At 41.8% G+C, this 13629-nt stretch overlaps 2 protein-coding genes across 17 annotated transcripts in view; one reads left to right on the top strand and one right to left on the bottom strand.

Annotated features, from left to right (window-relative positions):
* Positions 1-13629, top strand: part of IFT140 (intraflagellar transport 140) — a 122867-nt gene that overhangs the window by 53561 nt on the left and 55677 nt on the right. The window lies entirely within an intron of this gene.
* Positions 1-13629, bottom strand: part of TMEM204 (transmembrane protein 204) — a 47243-nt gene that overhangs the window by 13930 nt on the left and 19684 nt on the right. The window contains exon 2 of the mRNA XM_061599974.1: positions 9248-9403. Coding sequence (XP_061455958.1) covers positions 9248-9403 — 156 coding nt within the window. The remainder of the gene's footprint in view (positions 1-9247; positions 9404-13629) is intronic.

Raw genomic sequence — 13629 nt, 5'->3', positions numbered from 1 at the left:
GACAGTCATTAACCAAAATGGAGATAATAGTCAAGAAATCAGAAGGCTAGTAGTAGCAGGGACAGCTATGAGACAAGTAGAAAAGGTCCTCAAATACAAAGATGTATCACTGAACACCAAAGTCAGGATTATTCAGACCATGGTATTCCCGATCTCTATGTATAGATGTGAAAGTTGGACAGTGAAAAAAGCGGATGAGAGAAAAATCAACTCAGTTGAAATGTGGTGTTGGAGGAGAGTTTTGCGGATACCATGGACTGCGAAAAAGACCAATAATTGGATGTTAGAACAAATTAAACCAGAACTATCACCAGAAGCTATCAAAGTGATCGTACTTGGGACACATCATGAGAAGACATGATTCACTGGAAAAGATAATAATGCTGGGAAAAACAGAAGGGAGTAGAAAAAGAGGAAGACCAAAGAAGAGATGGATTGATTCCATAAAGGAAACCACAGACCTGAACTTACAAGATCTGAACAGGGTGGTTTACAACAGATGCCACTGGAGGTCGCTAATTCATAGGATCGCCATAAGTCATAATCGACTTGAAGGCGTATAACTCACACACACACACACACACACAGGTTTTTTGGTGTCCGTATATATGAAGAAGAGCAATTAAATATTAAAAAATGAAAGTATTGTATGGACATGAATGTGTTTCTCCATACATCTGACCCCCCCAGTTTTTTTTTTAATCATTTAAATGTAAAACTGCTTGGGGGAGGAAATTGAGAAGTTTCTTGCTGACACTGGGGCAGGGAAGACAATTTGAGCTGTGTGAAGTTGGCATCTTCAAACTTGCTGAACCTATTTTTTCAGAGCTCACCTATGGAGAGAAAATGTTTGTTTGCATTGTTTGCAGTGATAGTGCTTCCAGAGTTAGCAAGGACGTTTCACTTATCAACACTAGTAAAAGGCTAAGCCTAGCTACTTGGAGGGACATAGAAGCCATTCAGAATTCTGCCTTTGAATAAAGAAACCTCTAAAGGAAAATTTATGAGCTTTGACTCAAATCTCCCTGTGCACAAAACTGCTTCCATTTTCACCACAGTGCTCTTCCAAAGCAAACAGTTCTTTCCTGTAAGGTGTGAGGCTGTACAGTTCTGGAACTGTGTGATTCCCAGTGCAGCCGCCAGAGCAATACCACTTCCTCTCCTCTTTCCTTCCTCTCTGCTTCCTAAGGTTGCATTTTGTTAGAATTTTCAAAAAAATAATGATGCACTTCTATCAAGGACGCACACAGGTGGCTGAAATAAAAATTATGCAGGGCTGGGAGCCATTGTAAGTGTCAGCGTGGTGAGTGCTGACGGGTGACTGTGCTTGCCAAGGTCAGTGTTATGTTTGGGGTATTTGAGGCGTGATGACTGAAATACTCGGCTCTCTCTGAAATGTGACTTCTTTTCACTGTGATGATGGGGAAACAACTGTACTGTGAAGTTAGAATGGAAATAAGACACTGGCCTGGACTGTGTGTAGTCTACGCTGTTGGTCATGCCCTGACCTAAGGTGTGTAGCTGTAGTTGCATCACCAGAATTTCTTCCTTTGTATTTTGGTTTGGTTCGTTAAAAAAAAAAATAGGGATGACCAGAGTTGAGGCCACCTGTATCTTTTAATAGTTGTGCATCAAAGAGAATTTAAATGTAAAACACACCTGCATGGCATACAGCACACACCTGCATGGCATACAGCACCTTCCAAGCTTCCCTCTTCTGTGCAAGTATTAAAATGTACAGGAATACATCTGGTCACCCTAGAGAAAGAAGCAAGACAGTAATGTGCGTGGTTGGTTGGTTTTTTAAAGTGGGCCCCTAATGATCTACCTTAAAAGGAAAAGGTATACATTATTTTTTCTTTCCCATTTTTAAAATAGTTTAATCAGTTGAAATGCACGCCCTTGGGGGTTGGGGGTAAAGGGTATAGGTAGAGGTTGCTAATAGGATTACCATAGATACTTTAGTAAAACCTAGGCTTCTGGAGGAAGAATTTAATCATTTTATCCTTTGCTCTCAGAACAGAAGTATAGTATTTCATATCTGCATGTTGCACTAGTTGTTAATTATATGCAAAATTTTCAGTTAAAAAATGAAAGAAGTGGATCCCATGTTGTGAGTTACAGTTCAAGATCAGTCCTATGTCAGAAGAAGTTTGAAGAAGCTTGAAGGGTTTTTTTGTACGTTGTTTCTTTTGAGCCTTTTATGAAGTTGTACCCTACTTTTCCTCTCATTCAGTGGCATCAGTAAGGTCACAATCCAGAACACACACACACCTCCCCTTAAGTTTCCAATGTTTGTAGCGAAAAGGCCAAAATTTTGTGCATTTAGTTTTATAGTATTGTCTGCTTTCACGTTCAAGGTTTTCACACAATTTTTGACAAGCCTAGTATGAAAGATAGCAGTGGTGGAGGTGAATGGGTAGAGGAAATGGCAAGCACAAAGGATTGGGGCAGAGAGACTTTGGGGAGCTGTGCAGGTTGCAGAAGCCCCACCCCTTGATCACCAGAATCTCTGATTGCTCAGCCTTCCTCAGATATTCCCTATACAGTAACTTCCCACACTTTTCTTCAGAGCCACCATCATATCCTGTGGTTTGTGACATGTTTTCCAAAAAGGGAAAACTAATACGTTCAGAATAGCACATTCCACAGCCTATTGATCTAAAGCACATGACTTCCCCCAAAGAATCCTGGGAACTATAGTTTGTTAAGGGTGCTGGGAATGGTAACTGAGCGATAAACTACAGTTTCTAGGATTCTGTGGGAGAAGCCATTTGCTTTAAACGCGTGGTGTGTACACAGCCACAGTCTGGCCATAGGAACATAGGAAAGCTGCTTTATACTGAGTCAGACCATTGGTCCATCTAGTTCAATATTGTCTACACTGACTGGCAGCAGATCTCCAGAACTACACGCAGGAGGGTCTCTCAGGAGATGCCAGGGATAGAACCTGGGACCTTTACTTTTATTACTATGACTCTTTCCCTGTCAAGATATTCCAGCCCTTAGGTATTTTATGTTCTTGGCGTGGATGGAGAGTTGGTGGATGCAGAGAAGATTCACAGTAAGGGACAAAGGCCTGCACTTGGATATATTTCAGCTTAAGCTGAAAAAAGCAATATTTTTGAGATTGTTTAATCACTTTATACAACTCATAATATAGGTGCACCCTATATTCTATATCTGTCATTCCTCCTTAAATGGCACCGATCAAAATTAGCGTACAGCAGAATAAAAACAGGCCAGAATATGGAGAGCAGAAACCACTAATCTGCAAAGGGACTTGTGAATATTTACTCCAGTTTATCAGATGCCAAATGATGGCCCTCTGAACTAGTTTTCACAATTGGAAAAATTGAAGAATCAGTGTGGCAAGTTCCCTGAAGATATCAGCTTGGCGCACAATAACAAAAAGAATAGTATTGAGACCTTTATAAATCCTCCTTTCTCAGAAGATCTTAACACTGTTTGCCTTTTAGACTGTATGCTGTTTCAGACAAAACAAATAGTAGCTGCAGACAAAGGCACCAAATATACTCATCTGTTGTTGGATAGTATGTTGTGGGACTTTGTGAGCTCCCTTGCATTGCTTCCTTTTGATCAAGAACGAGCCAATATGCTACCCTAGATGTTTCAGTTCTGGATATTTAACTTAACAATTAAAACAATTTAATCTGACCAGCATAAGGGATGCATTAGTTTTTCCTCTGTTCAGTCAGGGAAATCTATCCTGCATGTGGCTACCATACAAACAACCTAACCCTCCAACATCTGTCCCGTCTGAACAGAGAGAATGAATGCCAAGAGGCTGAATTTGAGATGAACACACCAGAGACTTTAACCTTCCTTTGCTCTGCATCTAAGAATTGTCAGCCAAATTGTCTGAACGTCTGGAAGCATTTCTTTTCAGTGCAGGCTTATGTTAAGCTACTGAAAGTGTCTCTTAAAACTCATTACAAGACTGTTATGTCACCCTTTTGATTTGAAAGTTTTTCTTCTACTTGTAGTTATCGTCTTCCATTTCTGTTATTGTTATTAATAACAAAAACTAGTTATTACTGGTTGGGTGGGCGAGATCATAAATATGCAGATAATGCAGCAGCCCATCTAGCGGAGACTGGTTTTTCTGATGGCAGATAAATATGTTCCTCCCCATTTCATCCTCTCATGGGGCTAATTGCATCACCTTTGCAAAACAGGCATTGGAGTAGTACAGTTAATGTCCCCAACTGTATTAGCTGCCAGATTATGCTCTTCACACCTTGAGCTCAAGAATCCAAATTGCAGCGCTCATTTGAGTCTGACTTATCAGCATTACATTAAACATTCCGACTCCCGGCTTCTCTCTCTCTCTCTCTTCCCCTCCCAGTACTGAGGATTTCAAGGTTCAGCTTGCATAACAGGTAACAGCAGGCATTTCCTTCTCCTGTGTCGGGATATCCTGGCGCCCTTCAGTCTCTCTCTGACTGTGTTTAAAACAGACTGCAGTGCAGGGAGGGGGGGAAAGCCCAATCTAAAATTAGCAGCCTTGATAGAAGAAAGGCACACGGCCATCCTCTGTACTGTTTGTCAATGAACAACAAATCTAAACAGGGACAGAATGCATTTCCTCCCTATGAAAAAAAAAGGGGGGGAGTGTAGTTTGGACAGCAGGAGAATGGAACAGCGGGAAGAGAATGTCAGGCTGCTGTTAGAGGGGAAGGGAATGACTTAAAGGGTTCCAAGCATTATAACTTGTTGGGAATGGAAGGTGGCTTGCAAAGATTGTAAAGCTATTGTTTGAATCTGAGGGGTGGGATTTTGGGTTCAGATCTATCTCTTGCTTCCTGTAATACACAACAATGTGCCTTACGGTGCCTCCTTTGGTCCTTCCCTTTCTCTGCACAACTGTCCTAAGCATACTACCCCTTTTAGTTTATGAGCAGTCACTGGCTGGGGGCTGCCATTTTGATCACAGAATACTGAACAGTATCATCATCATCATCATAGGCTGCCAATCATTTTCTGACACCAATTCAAAGTGTTGGTTTTGACTTTTTTAAAAAAAGATCTAAACAATTTGGGACCTGGATATCTTTTAAGGACTGCCTCCTCCCCTGCAAACTTTCACATTTAGATCTTCATCATAAGCTCTGTTCCATATCCCACCATCGGTTAAGATAGTTAAGAAGTTACCTTGAGACTGCCTTGTGTTAGGTGACTAACAGTTTGAATAAATAACAATATGGCAGAGAGCTACATGGAACAGGGCCTTCTTGGTGGTGGTGCTCACTTTCTGAAATTCTCTGCCATGGGATACCTAGTCAGTTCTCTGCCTGACTACCTGCCACCAAATCAAGTCACTGTTATTTCAGCATGTTTGGGCTTGAACCATAATAAATGACTATCAGTTCGGCCCGTTTGTGAAGATTTATGTTTAATTTTGCTGCTTTTTGAAATTTTGCTGATTGGTGACTTGTAATTATTATGTATATTTTTATCTGTTTTGACATATGTATTTATGATTGTTTTGTCATTGGCCACCTGCAGACTCTGGATGGAATTTTTAAAAATGGATTAAAAATATTTTATTAAATAAATGTAGGAGATAATAGCAATGATTGTAAGGGAAGGCTAGCTAACCCCAGTCCGGGGGCCTGATGCGGCTCCCACCTAGCAATGTTTTTCTGGTCCTCAAGACCCCACTGCTTTTTGTGACAGCAACAAAAAGAAAAAAATTGAACTAGACACAGCCTTGGGATTTAAGTCCCTCTCCCCAGCCCAGCACCCTGGTGGGGATGCAGATTACCCCTTCCTCACTCATCAGAATGATCATGTGATGAGCAAGGAGGGGCAATAACCAGTCCTCAGCTGATCCGCACATATGTGCATCTTGTTTGTTTCAGGTAGCCACACCCACCACTGCCATGCAGCCCTGGGAGGGTTGGGCAAAGGGTGAATTTAGTGCTGTGCCCAAAAAAGGCTAGCCACCGTTTGTAAGGTCAGAGTGATTTGGTACGAGGAGGACAATGACTGAGGTGACATTGACTCCCCTAACTAAATGCCGCCTCGGTAGCTGCTTTGCGCGAAACGGGGGAAGCTTCTCCCAGTCTTCCAACCAAAGGCCACACAGATGCCACCAACAAGCGCTGAGACCTGGCCGGTGGCACCGACACCTGGCCAGAGAACTAGGCAGGCGCGAGACCGAGGAGTGCGAGGCCTGCCTGAGCCGCCCCCCCTGGCTTGAGAGGCTGCCGGACCAAGCGAGCGAAGAAAGCAAGGCAGGCAGGCAGGCAGGCAGCTTGCCTGCCTTTGTTGCCGCTGCTGCTGCTGGTGGGACAGGCTGCTTCTATACTAACAGGCCCGAGCTTGGCCGGCAGCGCCTGGAGCCTTCTGCCTGAGGAGTCCTCCGCAAGGAGCGTCAGCGGCCATGGCGGCGGCGGAGACCAAGACCATGTACCATGTGGACAGCCAGGAGACGCCGTACCTGGTGAAGCTGCCCATCCCGGCCAAGCGGGTGACGGTAGGCGACTTCAAGGCGCTCCTCAACCGGCCCAACTACAAGTTCTACTTCAAGTCTATGGACGATGATTTCGAGCAAGAATCAGATGGTGTTGGTGAGCAAATCCTTTACAACAGCTGCTCAATGTTTGAAGACTAAAATTCTTGGAGTGGCAGTGTGCTCCATTTTAAGGACAGATTATCTCCAGGCCTGTAAACAACCTTGTTTTTTAAACAATGTTAATATTTTGTTGTTTGGATTTTTGTGCACTGTATTCTTTTCTATATATTTTGTATTTCTGTTTATTTTTTTGTGAGCCGCCTTGAAGGCCTTTGGCCAAAAGGAGGCATAGAAATAGAATAAACAAACAAACCTGTTTTATAAACAATTGAGTAGTTGAATCCAAGATTCATTGTCCAGAGATGTGCAAAGGCCGGTCTGCCTATATTTCTAAGCTTATTACCTGCTTTGGATAAGGTGATGTTCCCACCTCTGTTCCCCTTGAGCCTCACAGCCTGGAAGGGAGGCAGGTCTAAGGAATCCCCCCTCCTTCCTCTAGTGATGCCTCAGTTTTTTACCCTTGAATCCACTTGTAGCCCCTTCTGTCTCCTCTTTGTGGAGGGAAGAAGCTGGACCCTGGATTAAGTCATTAATTGCCAGAAAGGACTGCCACACGCTCCTCTCCTCCTGTGTGTGAGAAGGCGGAATGTTTCTTCTGAGATGTCTGCTGCAACACATATGCACCTCTAAAAACAGTGATAATAATGCTTCTTGCTTCAGAACTATTTTTTTTACTGATCTAATAGATCAAATGACTAATTTTAATTTTATTTTAGGAGTCATATGATTATAGAAAACTAAATGCAAAGCATCAAAACCCTGGTCAGTGGGAATCCTCCTTGGATCTCCCCAACGCAGGTCTTGTGTATACGTATCTCAAGGTGACATACGTGGTTTGCATGCCTCTGCCGTTCTTATTCCCACAGTAGCTGTGTGAGGTAGCTTAGGCTGAGAGAGAGAGTTTTGCAGCTTAAGTGGAAATTTGAACCTAAGTCTTGCCAGCCCTAGTCCAGCACTCTTACCCCTGCACCACACTACACACAGCTAGCATTGCCTATGTAGTTACAAGTTCTACAGTCACAAGGACTACAAATGTGGTTTTTTTTAAAAAAGGCTGAGATTCTGGATGCTTTGAGCGGCAGTCATGGCGTAGTGTCATTTATCAGTGAATTGCACTGATATAACTAAGAAGGAAAATGTATCTAAGCTGATTTAATTGTCATAAAAAGTATATATTTGTCCTCTTGCAAACAGACCCATATCTTAGACCTGTACTGCAGTTGACATTTGCAGGTACATCCACATGATCCTTTTCCACTAGTAACTTCTTATGTTGTATGCTGTATTTAATAGAAGACTGGCCATTAGTTGCTTGTGACATACATTTTAAAGCATGCCGTCTTTGTTTTTGTCCAGTGAAATTGGAATATTGTTACAAAGAAGGAATTGCTTACTATAAAGAGTTTACAATTTAACACAAGTGAGTTTGGCATGAAGCCTAATCACTGCATTATATACTGTTTTTGGAAGGGGCCTCAGTCGTCTGGTCAAATCCTGTCTGTCTGTCTGTCTATCAGAATCCTGTAGTACTTAAGACTAATGTTTATAAAATGTATATCATACTTGCCATTTGTGCTCTAAGCATTTCCAAGCATTACTTACAACAGCCCTGTAAAATAAGGCAGTACTATTGACATAAGGAAAAACACATGATTTTATTTATTTAATGAATTTATAACCTGCCTGTTAGGAAAAACCTTCCATACAAAAGTTTTACAAAAGCAAATAAATGAATAACGTACTTAGGGCACAAATCACAAATCCTTCTACAGTCCACAAATCCTTCTACTTCACATGCAGAAATCTCAGGTTCAATCCCTGATGTCTCAATTTAAAAGGATAAGGATAGCAGATTACTATGAAAGACCTCTCCCTGAGACCCTGGAAAGTGGCTGCCAGTCAGAGTAGACTGTAGTGGACAAGTTGGAAGGATCCTATGCAAAGTGGATACTTTTTCATTTAAGGAGCAGGAGTCCTGAAAATCCTCATTGATTGATTGATTGATTGATTGATTGTACTTATATACCACCCCATAGCTGAAGCCCTCTAGGCAGTTTACAGTAACTAAAAACATTAAAGCAAATATACAAATTTAAAAACACATCTTTTAAAAACAATTTTAAACACAGTTTAAACATTTAAAACAATTTGTGCTTGGACAGGAATGGTGCTGCAATCAGATTTTATTGCAATCGAAATGGGGCAGAAACTGTAGAGCACAGCACAGAAAACACCAAACTGTAACCATTTGACCACCACTACCAAGGATGGCGATTCCAGAGGCAAGGGCTAGTATGGAAGCGATGCCTACAAAGAATTTCATTTTTATCTGATTATTAAATTTATATCTCACCCTTCGGGAGGAAGTGGTTAGAGCACAGACAAAAGAGGGGCTGTGGTACCTTCGATTTATTGTGGTATAAGTTTGGTGGACATGCCAGTAGCACTTGCTCAGCTATATTACGTAACACTGGATATATAGTAGCAGACATAGTAGAGAGGGTTTTGTCTGAGTTTGCCCCATGGTAATTATATGAACTGTGTGGGAACTGTGGACATTCTGTTGTTAAGATTCACTTGAAAACTGTATAAAGCAAGCACTTTGCCTTTTTAGACAGAAGCACGTTTTAACTTGAAATTACTTACTGGCAAGCTGGAACACAGCAGCTATGGCTTCTTCCCACCACTGGGTATCCTGGGAGATTATGGACAGATCTACCAATCCCAACACGAAGAGGAGCTGACCAGCTGTCAAAGCCACGGTGGCAATCATGTTACAGGCCCGCATCATGTCAAACTGCACTGTGAGAAACAAAGGGTGAAAAGGTACTAGTACATTAGCATGAATGTAAGGGAACAGAGAAGCAAACACAATTTCCAGTTCCTGCTGAAAAACTCTGGTAGACCTTGGGTGCAGCTTTGTCATCATACTGTACATCTTGAGGGGCAGCAAGCGGTGTGGGTGCCACACATGACATTCTTGGAGAGGATCAGGAAGGCCTTGTGGACCTGGCTATGGCATAGATATAGGCTTGCCCTCCTGTCTCCCCCTCCCCATTCCACACTACTGCCTTCTCCCCTGCTTCAGGAAACAAGTGGTAAAACCAGCCCAAGACCTGGAGGTTGCATTTGTACTGTCACACGTTAATGTACTTTTCCTCCTCTCCAGAGAAGCCAGGAATCCAGCCTGACAATCTAGTGCAGTGTTTTTCAACCTTTTTTTAAAACCCATGCCCTCTTTTAACTAACATAAACATCCCTTTAAACCTGGCTCTCCCAATTACTTTTTTTTGCATTTTCAAAAGGACTGAAACTGTGCGAGTTTTAATTATAAATACAGTGATGGACTTAATAATAAAAATGAATCAAAGTACTAATGCTTCAAAATATTTATTCATATTTTACTTACATTGTCTTTTTTTTTTTTTAAACACCCCACCTTAAGATCTTCATATGTCCCCTGGGGGGTGATGCTCCACCAGTTGAGAAATACTCATCTAATGGGAGCTAGAATTGTGAGTGATCAGAGTGTTAGATTAGGATGGGAGAGACCCAGAATCAATCCACCCTAAGCCATGAAGTTCACTGGGTGATCTTGGGCCATTTTTACAATCACGCAGGCTCCCATGGTGGTTGTGATGGGGAGGGGAGCTGCTCTGAGCTCCTGTAGAAGATCAGGATTAAAATGTGACTGATTAACAAACATGTACACAGACTGAAGTAGCATGTGATATATTTGCTAGAAAAAATCCCTGCTCTTGATTCTTATGGATATCATCACTGTGCACGTAGATGATTTTTAAGAAGAGACGGTTGTTGTTGTTGTCATTATTATCATCTTTGCTGGTATATTATTGTTGTTGTTTTGTTATTTATTTACTTAAATTTATATCCTGCCCTTCAGCCCAGAAGGAGCCCAGGGTGGCAAACAAATGACAAAACACTAAAAGAATAAAACATACTAAAATCAAAACATCTTTCAAAAACCTTTAAAAACATATTAAAAAACAGCTTTAAAAACATCTTGAAAACAAAACACCTTTTAAAAAGTCTTTTTTAAAAGAAATCTTTAAAAGCATATTTCAAAAGGTTTATATACTTGTCTTTGGTCTTTACATTGTGTGATTTTACTTTTATGTGACTATCTTTCTCCTATGATGGATATTTAAAAAGAATTGATTTACAGTAGGCTGCATTCACTAAAAAGGTCTGCATTTTTCCCTTATTTTCTTTTCATTGGTGGTTTTCCTGTTTTCATCCTTTTCCTTCCTCTCCCTCTAGGATTCACAAGCACCACTGTGTCAATGCAACATCCCATCATCCTGTTGCCCTGAAGTAGCATTTTTATTGCCATACAAATGGCCACAGTTGAGGGAAATGCTTTCTAGAACTAGGACCAGAGCTTTATTTTCTAAGAATGCCTTCTCCACAGTGCAGTTGTTGGTCAACTAATAGAACTAGAGTTTAAAAGCATCCTAAAATTGTTTTTGTCTTACTGATTCAGCGTGAACGCAATCCCACTGCTATTTCCACCAGGCTAAGGGGCTGCTGGATGCGGTATAGCTGCGGCAGCAGAGGAAGGCTGTCTGTGCCACCAGGCTTCTCCAGCAGAATTCCCCCGGTGCCACCCGGGCACTGCTGGGGCCCAGCTGCCTCAGCTGAGACCGGTGCAAGTGAAACCGGCGGAAGGCCCCAAAAGGGGGTTTTCTGGGGGCATGTGGGAGGGGGACATTCAGCTTGGTCCTGTGGCCCTCTGTCCCAGCAGCCGAGGACAAGACAAGGGGTGGCGGAAGGAAATATGCACTTTGTTTCCTTTCACCACACCCTGCTGGCACAGCTGGCATCCTCCCCTCCCACCAGCTCCTGTACAGGGGTTGGGTGTGGCGGCCCCTCCTGCCGGCCTTCAACTAGCGGGATTGCGGCACCCATTAATTAGGATCATTCAGTGTCTGCAACACTAGCTCATGATTCCTGATACCATGAGCTATGCAGCTGCGGAGGTACAGATGGAATGGTCTGTCAGTTTGGGTTCTCTCAGTTTCTCATTTTTCTAATCTTAAATTCTGTTCTCCACATTTCTGTAGCAATTTGTGGATTTTTTTTAATCATGAAAATTCTTCAGCATTTTAGTGTGGATTTTACCTAATACATGTCTGTATGCAGTTTTGACTAATGTACACATTTTTGCAAATAATTTATCTCAATATAATGCATTTGTGTATGATTTTCATCAATATATTCATTTTGAGCACACTTTCCCCTAATATATGCATTTTTGTAAACAGTGCTTGGTTGCAGAATGCAAAATTCAGATATGTGTGAATTTCGAAGGACAGCTGTGTTTAGGTTTTCATATTGTTTCAGAAAGTGCAAATTTGATCAGTCAGGTTTTAAATGCAAACTGAATCAAATTTCTCCCCCATCCTTATGAAGAGAGGCCACAGTTAAGATGTTGAGTGCATGCTTTGTATGCAGAAACCCCAAGTTTGGTCCGTGGCCTCTCCAGTTAAAAAGGGATCAGGTAGCAAGTAATGGGAACTACCTGCCTGAGACTAGGGATGGGGAAGAAATTCAGTTAAGTCCACATTTAAAAGCGAACCTTCCTAATTTGCGTTTTCTGAGACAGTACATGAACCAAAATGAAGCCATCCTTTGAAACTTGTGCTTCTCCAAATTTTGCAATACAGCCAAAAAAGTATATGCTAGGGTAAAGTATGCATAAAAACATCATACAAAACTGCATTATGTTAGTGAAATGTTCTTGCAAAAATGTGTGTGTATCAGGCAAAATTCGCTGATGAATTTTCACAATAACTTTTAAAAACAAATTTGCAAACTGATGTGGAAATGCAGAGAGCTGAATTTAAGATTAGAAAAATGAGAGAAATCCAAATTGACAGATTTGCCCATCCCTGCCTGAAACCCTGAACAGCCACAAGCAGACAGAGTAGGTGATATTGGGCAAGATGGACAAATTGTCAGACCGTGAGTGAGGCCATTTCCTGTATTCACAATGAGAATGTGAGGAATCTTCCCCATGTATGAAGAACTTATAATGTGGGGGAACCCCTACCTGGCAACACTCCATCAACCACCAAAGTCATAAGAAGAGCCCTGCTAGATCAGGCCAGTGACCAATCTTGCTATTCTCACAGTGGCCAACCAGATGCCCATGGGAAGCCCACAGGCAGGACCTGAGCACAAGAGTACTCTCCCATTCTGGGGTTTCCAGCAGCTGGTTTTCAGAAATATGCTGCTTTGGACTATGGTGGCAGAGCATAACCAATTATGGTTAGTAGCCATTGATATCCTTATCCTCCATGTATTTGTCTAATCCTCTTGTAAAGCCATCCAAGTTGGGGGTCACCACTTTGAATTCCATAGTTTAGCTATGTGCTGTGGGAAGAAGTACTTTCTTTTCTCTTTCAGCATTCAGCTGTGTTGGATGTCCACAAGCTCTAGTGTTATGAGAAGGGGAAAAGTCATTGCCATCTGTTCTGCAGATAAGGATGGGACCAGCATGGACCTATCTTTCATTGAGAACAGGAGTTTTTTTTAAAAATATAATGGGCAAAATTCAATTTGATTTAGCAGCTTAAAAGCTAGTATAGATTTACATGTGCATCTTGGGATGTGCTGGACAGGACTTCTGCAGATCTTTGAAAATCAAGCTTTTCCAATCCTCTTCAGTTTGTAATAGCTTTTCCCTTGGGAATGGTTTTCTAGAAACATTTTCCTCCTACTAATCCATATTATTAAAGAAGCGGTATAAGTTAGTAGGTAAACATGTAGACTTCAGAAGCCCCTGCCAATGTAAAACCAATCAAGAGATGAAACGGTAAATGTATTACTATCTATCGGGTGTGAAATGAGACCACTACCATTTTGGGAAGAGGAATCTGCCGCTGCTGCTGCTGCTGGACATTGTCTTTTCTGTGAGACTTTTGCTCATCTAACGACCATCTTGTTGCACTAAGTCCCAGGTTTCTAGTCAACCTGCTGTGTTTCACTGTGACTGTGACTGTGAC

The sequence above is a fragment of the Rhineura floridana genome, chromosome 17, assembly GCF_030035675.1.
Source record: "Rhineura floridana isolate rRhiFlo1 chromosome 17, rRhiFlo1.hap2, whole genome shotgun sequence".
NCBI lineage: Eukaryota > Metazoa > Chordata > Lepidosauria > Squamata > Rhineuridae > Rhineura > Rhineura floridana.
The sequence above is the reverse complement of the archived record's forward strand: the minus strand, read 5'-3'. Positions and strand labels throughout refer to the sequence as shown.